We start from the raw sequence: 16,882 nt of genomic DNA on the forward strand, positions 1-16,882 counted from the left end.
CCAGGGCTGATCTCCTTCAGAATGAACTGGTTGGATCTCCTTGCAGTCCAAGGGACTCTCAAGAGTCTTCTCCAACACCACAGTTCAAAAGCATCAATTCTTTGGCGCTCAGCCTTCTTCACAGTCCAACTCTCACATCCATACATGACCACAGGAAAAACCATAGCCTTGACTAGACGAACCTTTGTTGGCAAAGTAATGTCTCTGCTTTTGAATATGCTATCTAGGTTGGTCATAGCTTTCCTTCCAAGGAGTAAGCGTCTTTTAATTTCATGGCTGCAGTCACCATCTGTAGTGATTTTGGAGCCCAGAAAAATAAAGTCTGACACTGTTTCCACCGTTTCCCCATCTATTTCCCATGAAGCGATGGGACCAGATGCCATGATCTTCGTTTTCTGAATGTTGAGCTTTAAGCCAACTTTTTCACTCTCCACTTTCACTTTCATCAAGAGGCTTTTGAGTTCCTCTTCACTTTCTGCCATAAGGGTGGTGTCAGCTGCAGATCTGAGGTTATTGATATTTCTCCCGGCAATCTTGATTCCAGCTTGTGTTTCTTCCAGTCCAGCGTTTCTCATGATGTACTCTGCCTATAAGTTAAATAAACAGGGTGACAATATACAGCCTGATGAACTCCTTTTCCTATTTGGAACCAGTCTGTTGTTCCATGTCCAGTTCTAACTGTTGCTTCCTGACCTGCATACAAATTTCTCAAGAGGCAGATCAGGTGTTCTGGTATTCCCATCTCTTTCAGAATTTTCCACAGTTTATTGTGATCCACACAGTCAAAGGCTTTGGCATAGTCAATAAAGCAGAAATAGATGTTTTTCTGGAACTCTCTTGCTTTTTCCATGATCCAGCAGATGTTGGCAATTTGATCTCTGGTTCCTCTGCCTTTTCTAAAACCAGCTTGAACATCAGGAAGTTCATGGTTCACGTATTGCTGAAGCCTGGCTTGGAGAATTTTGAGCATTACTTTACTAGCGTGTGAGATGAGTGCAATTGTGCGGTAGTTTGAGCATTCTTTGGCATAATGGCTGTACTTATCTACATTCCCACCAATAATGTATAAGAGTTCCAGTTTTTCCATATTCTCACCAATGCTTGCTGTCTGTTGTTTTTTGATATTAGCCATTCTAGCAGGTGTGAGGTAATATGTCGTTTTGGTTTTGATTTGCATTTTCCTGATTGTTACAATGTTGAGCACCTTTTCATATGTCTGTTGGCCATTTTTATGTCATCTTTAGAGAAATGCCTCATCAAGTCTTGAGTCTATTTTAAAATCAGGTTATTACTTATTTTGCTGTTGAGTTGTAGGAGTTGTTTATATATTTGGGGAACTAACACCTTTTCAGATACATGATTTTGAAATTTTTCTCCCATTCTGTAAGTCGCCTTTTCATTCTGTCGACTGTTTCTTTTGTTGCTTTACCAAAGCTTAGTAGTTTGATATAATCCCACACATCTATTTTTGCTTTTGTTGCCTATGCATTTGATGTCATATCCATGAAACCACTGCCAACACCAGTGTTATGAAGCTTTCCCCTTGTGTTTTCTTCAAAGAGTTTTACAGTTTCGGGTCTTACATTTAAGTCTTCAGTCCATTTTGAGTTGACCTCTGTGTTTTGTGTAAGATAAGGGTGTATTTCATTCTTTCACATGTGAGTATCCAGTTTTGCCAGCATCGTCTGTTGGAAAAACTATCCTTTTCCATTGTGTATTCTTGGTACCCTGTTGAAGATCAGTTGGCAGTACAGACACAGATTTATTTCTGTGCTGTCTGTTCTCTCCATGCTTCAGGTCTCAGCTCAAAGACTTCCCCAGTGAACCCTCGCTGACCACCCAGTCTGAACTGAGGCCCACCACTCACACAAGTCATTCTCTTATCACATCACTCTGTTTCTTTCAGAGCCTTTTTCTCCATCTGAAATTTTTAAATTTGTGTTTTAACATATTGCTCGTCTCCCCTCATAGCTCACAGAACTGGGATCTTGCCTGTCTCACGCACTCCTATATTCCTAGTCCTGGTCCCGTGCCTGTTAGAGAGAGGATACTCAAATATGTATGGTTTGGGAACTAGAGAAGCTTGAATGATTCGGATCTCGGGATGATTTTGCTCTCTTCCCACCATCTGGGACATTTGGCAATGTCTGGAGACTTGGAGCAGTATTGGCATCTAGTGTGTGGAGGACCAAGATGCTGGTAAACATCCTACCATGTGCGAGACAGCCCCCCGCAACGCAGAACCATCTAGCTCCACATGTCAGTAATGCTGAGGCTGAGAAACTGGTCTACAAAGAGACATGATTCACTGAAGATGTTTCTAAAGCCAGTTAAATTCCACGTGAACCAGGGCACCCTATGTCTTAACTCCAAACTGCATTTATCAGAGTATGGATGATCTTCAATATAAAATGACATATATATAACAAAAAAATATATTTTTTAATATTAAATTTGATATAACTTTAAACTTAAAGGAGAGTTGCAGAGATAGTGTAGAACATGTACACATAGTCTTCACTGAACCTCTCTTAAATTTTTATACTTTTATGGAACAACTATAGACATCAGGAAATAACACTGAAACAGTGTTATTAGCTGAACTTCAGGCTTTGACCACATTTCCCCAGTTTTTCCAGTAAAGTTCTCTTTCTGTTCCAGTATCAATCCAGAATCCCACATTTTTAAGGTGTACAGTGTGATGATTTAATACATGTATTCACTGTGAAGTTATTACCCCAATCACAAGAGGTTAATATCCAAGATATATAAGAAACTCATACAATTCAATAGCAAAACAGAATATCCCATTTAAAAATGGGCAAAGAGTATATTTCTGAGTTCATTTTCTTGTGTTATCATCTCGGTAACCAAGACTGGGGAAACAATAAATAACAGTTTTGCTATTAAAAAACAGTTTTGCTATTACGGAGGCTCTCCTATAAGCCACCGTCATCTTTGTCTGCATCCTAACTGATGCTCGAGGGAAGTTAGGTCTTTTCTACCTGGATTCCAGGTATAGCCCTGGAAGTGAGGTTGAGATTCCTTCATAGCCCCTTTAGGAGTTTTTCCTGCATCACAGATCTCAGGTTTCCTCACAAGAAGAGTCTGAGCCTTTGTGCACCATCCACCTGCCCTGGCTCAGCCTCCCAGCACCTGCGGGGTGGGCTTAGACGAGGCCTTCCTCCCAGCCTGGCCTCCACGCGGGACTCGGACCTTGTTGTGCTACTCTTGTGCTTTCTCTCCGGATTCCCGCTACACCCTTAAATGTCAGGAATGACCTTTTATTCAGCATGAATTTGTACTTAATATTGTTTAGAACAGAATGCTGGAAATTTTTCTTTTTAAGTTGCTTATGATAACGAGAGTGCAGCTAATGTTCCAGATTCCTTTGTCAGTGGGTTGGTTGTTTCTGTGGGAAAAGATCTTCCCATTTCCAAGGTCAAAAGTTCTATCAAGCCAGCAGAGCAGACTTTATTCCTTTTTTATTCCTGAATTCTGGACCTTATGAGCAGGGAGCCAGGCAGCGTAGGAAGGAAGAAGAGAGAGAAAAAGAGTCCAAGGAGGCCACAGGACATGGTGTGAGCCTGTGCTCTGCTCTGTACTGGCTGTGTGACCCTTTACAAACACTTGACCTCTCTGAGCCTCGGTTTTCTGCACATGAAATGGATATGATAATGCCTGTCTTGCAGTGAGCTTATGAGACTTAAATGAGACAGTCTGTGTAAAGGGCCTAACTTGGTGCCAGTCACGTATTAGGTGAATGATACACCTTCATTTCTTCCCTTTGTTTCCCTCTTCCTTTCTTGCAGGATTAGAAGGATCTCAGCAGAATTTGAAAAAATGCTAAAGTTTCTCCTTTCCACTTATTTCTCCCAACCCCACACCAGCTCCAGACTTGTTTTTTTCTCCTACCCTGCCATCCTTGGTACCCAATCCCCACCCGCAGTGATACTGATCTTAGCTGATGTAGGAAGTAGAGTGATGCAGTTCAACTCTTGGAACTGAATCCAAGGCTATCATCCAGATTTATACTTTTATCTAGAATATATCTATTAGCACAAATGATTCTGGAATTTGTAGAATTTCTTTCAATAATAAAAAAATATCATGCCCTCTAGGAGATGATACCTCAGGGCAAGGGGTCCATGGTTACGTACAGGCGGCCCAGTCATGCTTAGAGACCTCCTTAGCTATTCTTGGAGAAGGAAACGGCAACCTACTCCAGTATTCTTGCCTGGAAAATTCCATGGATGGAGAAGCCTGGCAGGCTATAGTCCATGGGGTTGCAAAGAATCGGACACGACTGAGCGAATAATACTTAGCTGGTCTTAAGGTGCTTGACTCCATGTAAGTGGGTCAGCCTCTGTTAACTGAGTTTTCTAATCATTCAGCTTTTAAAATGACAGGTTTTTAAAGACCTATATGTGTACAATGTACTTTTTTAAAAAATAGCCTTTTTATTTTGGAATAATTTTAGATTTACAGAAAAGTTGCAGAGGTAGTCTAAGAGTTTCGGTGTACTTCTCACTCACTTTCCCCTATGGTTAACATCTCCCATCACCAGGGTACTTTATCACCAGAGTTGGCTGTGAAACCACCCTGGTACATTACTACTAACCAAACTCTGTATTTTGTTCAGATCTCACCAATATTTCCTCTACTGGCCCTCTTCTGACCCCAGCTTGATCCCCGACCCCCAGGACAGCATGTAGCATTTAGTCAACACCACCTCTCCTTACCGTTTCTGGACTGTGACAGTTTCTTAGTCTTCCCTTAGTTTTTCGTGGCCTTGACAGTTCTGGGGAGTCCTGGCATTTTGAAGACAGTCTGTCAATTTGCGTGTGTCAGACGCTTTTCTCATGGTTAGGCCGAGACTGTGGGGTTGGGCGAGGAGGACCACGGAGGGGGGTGCCCCTGGCTGACATGGGGTTGGGAGTTGGGGCAGGTCCGGATCTCACCTGGCTTACATGGTGAGGTTAAGCTCGGTACCCTGGTCCAGGGGGTGTTGGCCATCCCCAGCGCTCCGCTTCCTGAGAGGTGTTTTTCCTTTGCGCAGCTGTTAAAAAACCTGCTCCAGCACCCCCGAAACCAGGAAACCCGCCTCCCGGCCACCCCGGGGGCCAGAGTTCTCCAGGAACATCTCAGCACCCACCCAGCCTGTCGCCAAAGCCGTCCACCCGCAGCCCTTCTCCCCCCACCCAGCCCCCGGGCCAGGCCCCGGGCCAGCCCTGTGCCACGTCGCAGCTCTCGGCACCGCGGAGGTACTCCAGCAGCCTGCCTCCGATCCAAGCCCCCAACCACCCGCCGCCGCAGCCCCCCACGCAGGCCGCATCGCCGTCGGCGCTCACCAAGCCGGGCAGCCAGGGCCCACCGGCGCCCGGTGAGCCTGGACTCGAGCAGTCGTCCCACACCCCTCCCCAGACTCCAACGCCCCCCAGCACTCCGCCCCTCGGAAAACAGAACCCCGGCCAGGCGGTGAGTAACCCCGAGACCGCACAGCCACACGCTGGAACCTTACCGAGACCGAGACCAGTACCAAAGCCAAGGAACCGGCCCAACGTGCCCCCGCCCCCTCATCCTCCCGGCGCGCACGCCGCCGGGGACGGCAACCTCAGCATCGCAGCTCCCACCGCCTCCAAAATAGTCACAGGTAAGTGGGAAATGGATTCAGACAGTTCCCCTTGCCAACTCTACCTTGCTTTATTACTATTCTCCTTCATTTAGGCTTCCATTTTACATCAGGGGTTGGCAAACCAGGACTGTGGGCCAAATCTGGCCCCCAGCTTGTTTTCATAAATAAAGCCTTCCGTTTGTTGACATGTTCTTTCTAGACGCTTCTATGCTAAAACAGCAGAGTTGTGTCGGCCTTTGGAAAGTCCTATACTCCCAGAGCCTTCAGAGTTCCTACCTGGCCCTCAGGTTTGCCAGCCCCTGATGTATAGGGTCACTATGTTTGAGAACCATCTACGTTTACATTTTCTAGGTATAATGACCTCATCCAAGTGGAAGGTATTGTCCAACTCGAGCATGATATTCATTTCTTAGTGAACTCATTAAAATGCTTGTTTTCTTTTCAAGAGTAATTTACAGTAAGTGAAGCATTTCAGGTATAATCTTAAAAACTATGTTTTGTGCTAACTGGATGCTCTCAGCAGGGAGATTTGAGATGCATGAGAATGCCAGCCTTTAATGGCAAAGAACAGAAGAATTGAGATTTCCTTTTAATTCTTTGAAAACCTGTTTTAGGTATTGATGATTGTACAGATTTTACCTGTCTCATGGGATATTTTTTATTGGCAGTCTGGAACATAACCATTTATTTAATTGTGATTTTTTTTTTTTTTAATTTCCATCTCAAGTGCTCCAATTTACTGTTTAAGGATGAGATGGATGGATTTTTTTTTAATGTTTTTAAAAATGGTAATTAGGAGCTTTGAATAATTTCTTAGAACAGCCTAGTTTTACATTTTCCTAAGTGGAGCTGTTTTTAGAGAAGTAGCTGAAATATATCTTTGGGCCCTCCAGCCATGCTGAATGACATCTCTGCTAAAAATGAGCAAAGGATACATCCCACCCTAAGTGACGAGGGTTAACCGACTAGTTTCTCTTTTGATAACTTTTTTCCCCCAGGAATATATTGCGTGATTTACATGTGTTATAAATTGTGAGCTTTTTTTTTTCTGATGACACCTCAGCTTTTATTTAAAAAACAAAGCCACATTGGTTTGTTTGTTTGTTTGTTTCCCAATAGATGCCCTTCCTAGCGCCCTCACAGGTGGGGAAGGTTTCCAGGAGTAAGGTCTGTAACCCTCCCCAAGCAGCTTGCCCGCAGCCCCAAATGCTCCTGCTTAGCCATGTTTTGTATACGTGTTTTTGACTTTGTGCTCAAGAGCAGCCGTCCGACCCCCTGCCATCCATTCTCTAGCAGGTAGACATCACTCTTGTTTATATCAGAAGCACTTGGAGCTGCAGTGCTCCAAATTCGAGATGTAGGTGTCAATAGATCTCGAGCCCAATTTCAAGCCGCTCAGATAAGAATACTAAGAAATGTTTCCTTTCTTTTTGGTAAGCTTTTCCCAAGCGTCTGCTCTGCTCAGCGTGATTTCCCTGTCATTGATTGGCTCCTCAGCGTCCAACCAAAGAGAACTGGGGTGCAGTTAGCCCAGAAAATGGCATCCCTTATGTCTTGAGCTTTAATTTTGAATTAACTGCATGGAGCTTCTTAATTTGGTGTTTAAAATTCTCAGGATCCCCCATCCCCTCCAAAAAAGTTCTTTCTCCAAAGATCCCACACTAAATTTCTTTGCATTCTGGCATGCTTACATTTTGCTTTCTTAAACCACATGAGCTTTTTGAAAGGTACTGTGAGGCTCATCTGAATCTAGCCTTTAGGTCCACGCTTGGACAGCATAAGGCTCTTGTCATGTGTCCAACTCAGTTCTAATCAGCTGACCTGAGCCTTAAGCCTTCAGTGGGCTACTTAGAGTTTTCCCAGCTTTGGCCTGAGGAAGACTTTCTGTAAAAACCAGAAAGGGAAAACAAGAACTCAATCTTTACAACCAGTGGAGGGCTCAGGTCTTATTCTACCTTCCTGACTCCTGGGTAATGAACCCAGAAGTCTGCAGTTACCCAGTTGGGTGTGGAAATCACAGAGTGAAAAGACTAAACCCTAATTAAGGCTGAGCCTTTTAACACTTTAATTCTTGTGATACATCAGAATTTTATTTCCAGATCTTCCCTTTTCTTTAGAGGAAAGACTACAATCAGAATTGTATCTGCTCTTCACTACCATTGTTATCCGGGTGTTTTTATTCCAGAAACTTATTTTATTGATGTGCTATGACACTGTAATGTTCTGTACTTTAACAACTGTCAGATAAGTGAAATTTGATATTATAAATAACTTTTCCTAGGATATTAGGTAAATATTGTAAAAATCAATCTGTACTTTGAATTCTCCTAACTCAAGAAATTCCAGGTCACCATATCTTTGTTTTATAGAATTAATTTTTAATTTCTTCAAATCCCCTGAATTGCCATTAGAAGTACATAAAAGGCCAGCATCTAGAATTTACGAATATGCTTGTGTTGATCATGCTGCTGTTAACCAATCTGGAATACAGTCATTGGGTTTTTCAAGAAGAAGAAAATGTTTTAACTTCCCTAGACAGGTAGTCCTTTATTATGAAATCATGTTTTCACTTGGAAAACTCTAGACAGATGAATTCCTGAAAACAGGTTATTCACTGAGAGCATTTAATCTTAAAAACTTATGGCCTGGGGATTAAGATAAGCTCTCAGGAGAGATTCCTGATACCAAACAGGTTTGGCAGTCAATTTCTGGCAGCTCAGCACCAGAGAAAGGAGGGATTCTGCTGTCCTTCTGAATCTCTTCTTAATTGTTAACTCTAGAAAGCAGTAGGAAAAAAGAGCCATAGGATTTTAGCTTTGCAAGGAAAAGAGTTTACATCTTGCTGTTTTTAAAGTAATAGATTTTAGAGTGTTCTAATCTAAACATTTCATTAAATAATTTAGATGTATGACCTGCCATATTCAGTAAGAACTGAAATTGGAATATTTAATGGTAAGGAAAAGGCACCTGATTGGCCAAAGCATTGTTGCTACTTGATGATCATGTCCGCGCACTAATGCCCGATGTTAACCGTTCACTCTAACCCTGCCTGCTCGCACCCCCACTAACCGTGCATGCACTGAGGGAGGCTGGCTTTGTTCATGCTTGCTGCCAAGGACTGTGAGTACTGTGTTCACACTCCCGTGTCACCGGGCTGGCCTTGTCACCTCCTCAACTTCTAGTCTTTTCTGTTCCGGGCAGGCTTGAGGGGTAGTGAAAAACCACACTAGAACCAGACATGCCTGAATTCGAATTTCAGCTTTCTGTGGAACAGCGGCACCGCATCACCGGGTTGCTCTGTAAAATGGTGACATTTGCGAGAGTAACTATCCAAGGCGTTACAGTAGATAAAATAAGGAAAGGACCTTACAGTTCTTAATATACAGGGGGTCTGAGTCAGTGGTAGCTATTTATTATCATTTTTATCGAGAAAAAATAGATAATCAGAGTTAGGTATTAGATTCGTATGTCACCATTTTAAAGACTCACATGCCCAGATCCAGACATGTCAGGTCTGGAGCCCAGTATTTTGATTCCAATGTGCCACTTGGTAGTGGGTTGAAAAGACAGTGCTCTGGACTAGAAGATACATATATTTTTTTATCGGAGTATAATTGCTTTACAGTGTTGTGTTAGTTTCTGCTGTACAAGAGCATGAATCAATTATATGTATACATATATCCCCTCCGTCTTGAGCCTCCCTTCCACCACCCACCCCCTCACCCACCCTACCACCCCTCTAGGTCATCAGAGAGCCCTGTGCTGAGCTCCCTGTGCAGGAATGGAGTAGAAGATATTCTTAATTTAGTGAGCCTGAAAGTTAATTTAGTAAATCATTCGTCCACTGCACAGTGGTAGAACCAGTCACAATAATTGTATCAAACAGTTGACATTTTGCTGGTTCCCATAGCTTTTGCTTTTTAAAATTAAGCATTTTTTTAATAAAATGAAAGTAACGTATTGGGACTTCCCTTGTGGTTCAGTGGTTGAGAATTCACCTTCCAATGTAGGGGGTGCAGGTTCGATCCCTGGCTGGGGAGCTAAGATGCCACAGGCCTGGTAGCCAAAAAACCAAAATATAAAACAGAAGCAATATTGTAACAAATTCAATAAAGACCATAAAAATGGTCCATACTAAAAAAAAAAAAAAATTTCCAAAAAAGTAATATATTAAAAAAATAAATATGAATACTAAAGCAAATTGGGAAATTAGAAACAATAAGAAATCACCCTTCCATAATTGAAGAAGTCCACTATTCATATTTTATTTTTTTCTTCTAGTTTTTTTTTCCTAAAAGGCAAAGGGATGCATGATCATAATTGTTTGGCATATACAGAGTTTGATTTTACGTTTTTATTTTACTTTACATCATGTGCTCTTTCTTATATTATGATACAATTTTTATAACTTTATATGATATGCTATTTCCCATGTTATAATGTAGTTTTTCAGTGACTACATGATATTTCATTAAGCAGATGTTTTATTGCTCACAGTTGGACATGTAAGTGGCTTCTGCTTGTAGTTGCATTTTATTTTTAATAAGTGGATGTCAGGATCATGTCAAGATAAACATCCAGTGAGACCAGAACAGGCGCTCTCCTTTGACTGAAATAATAAAAAGTTGACTCAAAGTCGCTTGCAGATGAGTAAGCCTCTCCCAACCCTAGAAAACTGATGAGGATTATAAGGAAGTCATTTCCTCAGACTCTAGCTTAGAGAAGGGTTTAATGGTTGAGAGTGGGGTGGTTCACCCTGCACTTGTGCCTGAAATGTTTAATTTCAGGTCTGTGTTTGGACCCCTTAACGTGTCAGAGTGGCTATCAGAATAACCTTGGCCTTTCTGAAGGGTAGGCTTACCACCTAAATCACTACTAAATATTGTTGGCGTGACAGACTTCCTAGGACCGTACCCTAACTGTAGAATGCCAGTTCCCACCCTCAGAAGGCCCACCCTTCGATGTGTGTGTGCGTGCTCAGTATCTCAGTCGTGTCCAACTCTTTGAAGCCCCATGGACTGTAGCCCACCAGGCTCCTCTGTTCGTGGAACTGGAGGATCCAGGGTATGTTAGCCAGAGCCCCAGAGCAATGGTGAACCACATGGCATTCTACCAGCAAGCAGAGGCTGTGACTTGGCCCTCTTGCTCAGCCTTCTTATAATACTTTTCATATGAACTTAACTCCAAGAAATATGCTCAAAGACCAGCCCATCTTGGAGTGCGTATAATGAAAAATGATGCCTTGCGTAAGTAAATCCATAGCCAGAAAGTTTTGAAGATGTTTTTTTAAAAAACATTGAAGGGCTCCTATAGGCATCTTCCTAAAAGAACCTTTATCTCCTTTGCAAATAATGAGCCAAAAGTCTTTAAGTCACTAAAGGGACTAGTGACACTTTAAGTCACTAAAATGAGGCCAAGAGTCTAAGCCTCAAGCCATTATCTGCTCAGGTGCTGTCTTCTCTCCCAGGCCCCTCTTCCAGGGGCATCTAGACTCCTCTAGGGAGGTGGAGAGGCCTTCTGCAAATTAAGAACCAGGCTCCAGAGCCCAGCTGGTCTGGCTTAGCTCCTCCTTCCAGTGCTGGCTGTGTCCCCTGGATCAGAGAGCCGAGCCCCGCCCAAGACTCCCCCCTTGCTTGTCTTATGGCGGTGCCAGTGCCGCCTTGGGGTGATTTCACGAGGGTTCAGTGTGATGCTGTGGTGTGGTGACGTGTGTGGCGCACTCAGCACCACACCTGGAAAGTAGCAGCTGCTCAGTAGCTTCGGCCACTGGGATAAAAATCTGTCTCTTTCTGAAAGCTGGCTCTGCACACATGCCGTGATTCTTACTGCTTTTTGTGTGTAAACAGATTTGTAGTTTTCTTTCAAGAAATGGTTCATATAAAAGTGAGATGGGAGAAATCCACCAGCCTCAGGCAAACCAGGCAATGTGAAGTAAAGGAATTTCCTCTATGTCCCACCACACATTTTTCTTCTAAGTATGTAAGTAATGTGTGTTCATCATAAATAGCTAGAGAAATTCAGAAAAGTCAAGTCCAGAAATTATTGGTGATGTTAAAAAAAGAAAAAGAAGAAAAATAACAAGTTTGTACTCTGAAAAGGATCTGTTACTGATAGTGTTACGTTTACATGTAAATAGATACTGATCAGTAGAAATCTAACTCATATGCACACTCCCTTTGCATCATGCATGTCAGTTCCATGGTTCTGTGTAAAGTCTATGAGCCAGGGAGCGGCACTGGCTGATTGTCCCATCTGTCTTGCTGGGTTGGGATAATGGTAAAGGGGTTGAATGTGCATTGAGTTTCTTGTATCAGTGTTGTCTTCAAGACATGGCCACTTCTTTACATGAGGCTGTCGGCAAAGAGGATTAGAAAGATGGCTGGACTAGATGACTTTTTATCTATTCTTCTGTCCAGACAGACACAAACAGCCACAATGTTTATTGAATATCTGCTATTAACTCATCACTGTTCTGGGCACCAAGGACGCACTGTAAGTAGGACAGACGTGGTCCCTGCCCTCGTTGACCTTCATTCTGCTGAGGACAAATCTGAGACATTGTATTCTGTGTACATAGACACCCTTTCCTGTACCTTTAGACAGTGCCGTTCAGCACACTCAGTTGACTTTACAATTACCATAAGACCTGAGCTATCTGAAATGACACGCAGCACCTCAACTCTTTGACACCTTGGCACCTCCATAAATTCGGATATTCACCTGAGTTATGGTGCATAGCAAATCTCAAGGGATGGTCTGCCAACCCAGGAGTGACTGAGAGAAAAGGGACACTCCGGGAAGTAAGTAGATCTCACACCTCAGAGCTGTAGGGATGTGTCAGAGCAGGAGTCTCAAAGAAGTGAGCCTCTCAGGATACAATTGCATTTGCCAGTTCTGCCTATGTGGATCAGGAGTGGCTAAAACAGAAGTACTGTTTAGTACTGTTTTAGTACTGTTGAAAGCAGCTTCTAGCAAGGGCATACTGCACCACAGCCAGTACAGAAAAGCAGCTCTAAGCATAACAGGAAAACCCCACCACACGTCCCCCCTGCCGCCCCACCACCTACTTCCTGCTCCCTACATGACTAGCTCTAACCTGGCAAAAGGAAACTACAACACATCTAAACATCTCCCGCCTCTGTTCCACTGCCCTAAAATCCCTAACAAGGCTCATCATTTGCTAGAATTCACATCTACTAGAGAAACAAGTTTTTCAAGACCAGAAGGCCTGTCTCCCCAACTTGGCCATGGGCTTCAACTAAAGCTGTGTCTGACTTGTTCACTATTGCGTCTTCACAGCTAGAATGTGGTAGGTGCTGAGCAAGTATTTGTTCATGATGAAGGAATCTGAGACCCACCATCTCACTAGGAAGAGGGCTGTGATTGGTTCAGGTGTCCTGTGAGCAATCATGGCTTGAGGACCATGTATTTGCCATCTCACTGAAGGAGTTCCAGCCATCGTAATAAGACACGAAAAAGGAATTGGAGGTATATAAGTCTTAGAAACGGGCTTCCCAGGTGGTGCTAGTGGTAAAGAACCCACCTGCCAGTGCAGGAGATGTAGGAGACACGGGCTCAATCCCTGGGTCAGGAAATCCCTTGAAGGAGGGCATGGCAACCCACTCCAGGATTCTTGCCTGGAGAGTCCCATGGACAGAGGAGCCTGGTGAGCTACAATCCACAGGGTCACACAGAGTCGGACATGACTGAAGCAATTTAGCACGTGCTTGCACAAGTATTAGAAATAGATGTGAAAATTAATATTTGTAGGAGATTTGCTGCTCTGCCTCAGTGATTGCCAGCCAGGGGTGATTGTGCCATCCCACCCTCTTCCCAAGGACATTTGGCAGTGACTAGAGATATCTTTGGTTGTCAGCTGCGGGAAGGAGAGCTGTGTGCATTAGCATCTCATGGGTTAAGGGCAGGGATGCTGCTGCTCAGCATCCTACAGTGCATAAGACAGCCCCACACCCAGGGTGATCTGGCCCCACATGTCACTAATGCCGAGGTTGAGGCCACAGCATTCATTAGTATCAGGAGGAAACTCACCAGCCTCAGAGGAGGGAACCCTTTCCAGTGAAGCTCAGCCCTTCCCGCAGCCCAGATGTTGTCAGCAGATTTCAGTTAATGCTTTAGAGCTATTGGTAGGAATAAGGTCTCTCTTCCTCAGTCACAGCAAGCAGATCCTCCAAGGGTTGTATCTCTGAGGATTGCCATGGGCTCCCAGAAAGGACCACCAGAGCCAGGTGGTCTGTGCCACGTGGCTGTCCCTGGGGTCTCCAAGGCTTGACTCAACTTCTTAGGGCTAATGGTGCCTGCAGTAGGGGAGTGTGCGTGCATGGGCTGACCCTCAAACTCTCCAGCTTCTCTCCTTCTCAGAGAACCTCGGTGGCCTCTTGGGCATTTCCACACCATTGATACCATGTCTCCTCATGTTTTTGTCCAGACGCCAATTCTAGGGTTTCAGAACCGCTTCGCAGCATCTTTCCTGAAATGCATTCAGACTCAGCCAGCAAAGACCTGCCCGGCCGCATTCTGTTGGATATGGACAATGATACAGAAAGCACCGCCCTGTGAAGAAAGCCATGCCCCACCCTTGACCCCTTCCGCCCTGGCGAGTGGAGCAGGGGCAGGCAGATGTTAATCTTCATAGACCAAACAGTGAGAAGCTTTCAGTGAAGGGGAAGAAGAAAGGCCTCACCATGCTGGACGTGGCCTTCTCACAGCCCCAGGAGAGAGCAGAGGCTGACACTTAAAGCTGGATGACCTGTGTCTTGAAGAAGTTGGCTTTCTTTACATGGGAAAGAATCACGCCAAAAAAAATTTTTTTTCTTTTTTAAAGAGAGATACCTACAGTGGAAGGTGTATCATTGCCGAGACATGTGTTGGAAGCTTTTGTCTCTGCTGTTCACACAGGCAGCACCATGGGCAACTTGGAATGAACAAAGAGCCATGCATTAACACTCTATTTAATGAAGTACATCCATTATGCTCACCTACTTCCTGCTGCTTGGACTTTGCTTCTCATCTATCACAAGGGAGTTTCCTCTCCTTCAGACATGCTGCAGAATCATTTTGTATGAAGTATGGTCTGTGTCTCCCCGACCCCTCAGAACCACGAGCATTGGGGGTGACTGCTGGATCCGTCACCTCAGCAAACTGGATCGCCTTGTGCCTTGTTGGATTGCCAGAATGTAGACAGAAATGTACTGTTCTTTTTTTTTTTAAACAATGTAATTGCTACTTGATAAGGACCGAACGTTACTCTAGTTTCATGTTTAATTTGAATTAAATATATTCTGTGGTTTATATGAAAACTATCATTCTTGCAGGCAAAACTGTGGATTGTGTGTGTGCATGTGTCATCTGTCACTTAACTACAGAGAACTGTGGATGGGGGACTTCCCTGGCAGTCCAGTGGTTAGGAGCCTGCGCTTTCACTGGAGGAGGCGTGGATTCCGTCCCTGGTCAGGGAAACTGAGATCTCACACGTCAAAAAGTTTTTTAAATTAAAAAAAAGACTTGTGGATGGGACAGCCGAAAGTCTTAACTGTGAACGTAGAAGTTTGAAAGGGTCAAGAGCAAGGTCACAGAAGTGAGACCCGCCCCCAGGGGACCAGAGACCTGCCAGACTGGTTCCCTCTCGTCGAATGTTCCAGGGGCTGGGCTCTTCCTTTCCTCTTCTTACCAGTCCTGATTCTTTTTCTTGTCTGGAGACACTTGTCCAGCGACACTTAGACACTTGGAGGCCAACTCTCAGTATCTCAGCCCCGCAGGCTCAGTGCAGGAGGCAGAGCCATTCATTACCTTCCAGGGAAATCCCTCTTCTAGTGACCGGAAAGCACTTCTTTCCCAGGATTGAAATAACCTGGGAAGAGTGGATGCGGGACTGGAGCAAAGTGAGGCCGATTGGCTGGACACCTATTGTGTTGGTAGTGCCTCCCTGTGGCCCAGATTTGGCATCGTCTCTTGGGACACAGGCTGCCATGCTGGCTGCCCCAAGTGGCTCCACTGATAGAATCCATGACCCGACCCCTGCTCAGAAGCCACTGGACCTCCTTCCCCTGTTGTCGTTGTTTTTCAGTTGCTCAGTCATGTCCAACTCTGCAACCCCATGGACTACAGCACACCAGGCTTCCCTGCCCTTCACTATCTCCAGGAACTTGCTCAAACTCATTTCCATTGGATCAGTGGTGGCCATCCAACCAATCTCATCCTCTGTCACCCCCTTCTCCTGCCTTCAGTCTTTCCCAGCATCAGGGTCTTTCCCAATAAGTCAGCTCTTCGCATCAGGTGGCCAAAGACTGGGGCTTCAGCTTCAGCATCAGTCCTTCCAATGAATATTTAGGACTGATTTCCTTTAGGATTGACTGGTTTGATCTCCTTGCAGTCCAAGAGACTCTCAAGAGTCTTCTCCAGCACCACAGTTATATGAATTGACTGAAACTTAACTTGCAAAAGACAATCACTTTTTTCTCTTAACTCAAAGTTTAACTCCCTGCACTTTTAAATTACATTGAAAATATGTACCTGTAAACCTGTTTACCCCCTGTCTTAAATTTGTGTTTACTGAAGGCTCACTCTTTCCTTCCTCATACACCACCTCTGTTCTTTTTCTCTGCTCCCTCCCATCCCTGTTTAGCACTATAGTAAAAAACCTCTAGAGAAAGCAAAAGTCTCCGTGTATTGATATGTTGCTCCTAAGTATTGACCCCCTCTCCAAGAAGCTCAGCCATCCAGTCAGGCATCTCTGCAGACCTTGGAGATACTTCTTCCAGAATGCCTGAACTCACACTCCAGAGGGAGCTGGGATGCGGTGCTTGCCCAGGAGACAGTGTGGGTGCCTGGGGAGGAGGAAGGGCCATGGCAAACATTCTCCCCAGAATGTATGCTGAGGTTTGTTATTTGAACAAAATGATTCTGAAATACACCAAACCCTACCTCTTTGCTTTAGGAACAGTGTTCATGTTTCCCTCTCCAGTTGTTTGTAGCTGTCACCCTACCACAGCGGCTCCCATCTAAAGAAAGATGAAGCTTGCTTGCCCCTGTGTGTGTCAGCAGCCGCTGTCCTTCCTGAATGGCCGAGTCATGGTGTGGGACGTGCTGGCTCAGCTTGTAATCAGAGCTGTCATTGCATCACCACGGGAGCACCTCCAAGGTGCTGCAGAGACAGAATCACCCCTGTGTGGGGGGCAGGGGTCGCCATGTGACTGTCACCTTGCCCAGAGTATACTACACATGACAAGA

At 44.5% G+C, this 16,882-nt stretch overlaps 1 protein-coding gene across 17 annotated transcripts in view; it reads left to right on the plus strand.

Moving 5' to 3' along the window:
* ARHGAP17 (Rho GTPase activating protein 17) overlaps positions 1 to 16,304 on the plus strand; it is a 102,465-nt gene extending 86,161 nt beyond the window's left edge. For 4 of the 17 annotated variants that reach the window (XM_086375264.1, XM_086375261.1, XM_086375266.1 and 1 more), the window contains 2 exons: positions 5,060 to 5,653; positions 14,082 to 16,304. In XM_086375264.1, coding sequence (XP_086231390.1) covers positions 5,060 to 5,653; positions 14,082 to 14,212 — 725 coding nt within the window. In that variant the 3' untranslated portion in view covers positions 14,213 to 16,304. Of the gene's footprint in view, positions 1 to 5,059; positions 5,654 to 6,754; positions 6,932 to 8,538; positions 8,588 to 14,081 lie in introns of those variants that run through there. The other 13 variants (XR_015154606.1, XR_015154610.1, XR_015154608.1 and 10 more) reach the window with 7 other exon arrangements.
* The last annotated feature ends 578 nt before the right edge of the window (positions 16,305 to 16,882 follow it).

This window comes from Bos grunniens, chromosome 25, assembly GCF_055505025.1.
Source record: "Bos grunniens cultivar Pamir isolate PY7600 chromosome 25, Bosgru_T2T1.0, whole genome shotgun sequence".
NCBI lineage: Eukaryota > Metazoa > Chordata > Mammalia > Artiodactyla > Bovidae > Bos > Bos grunniens.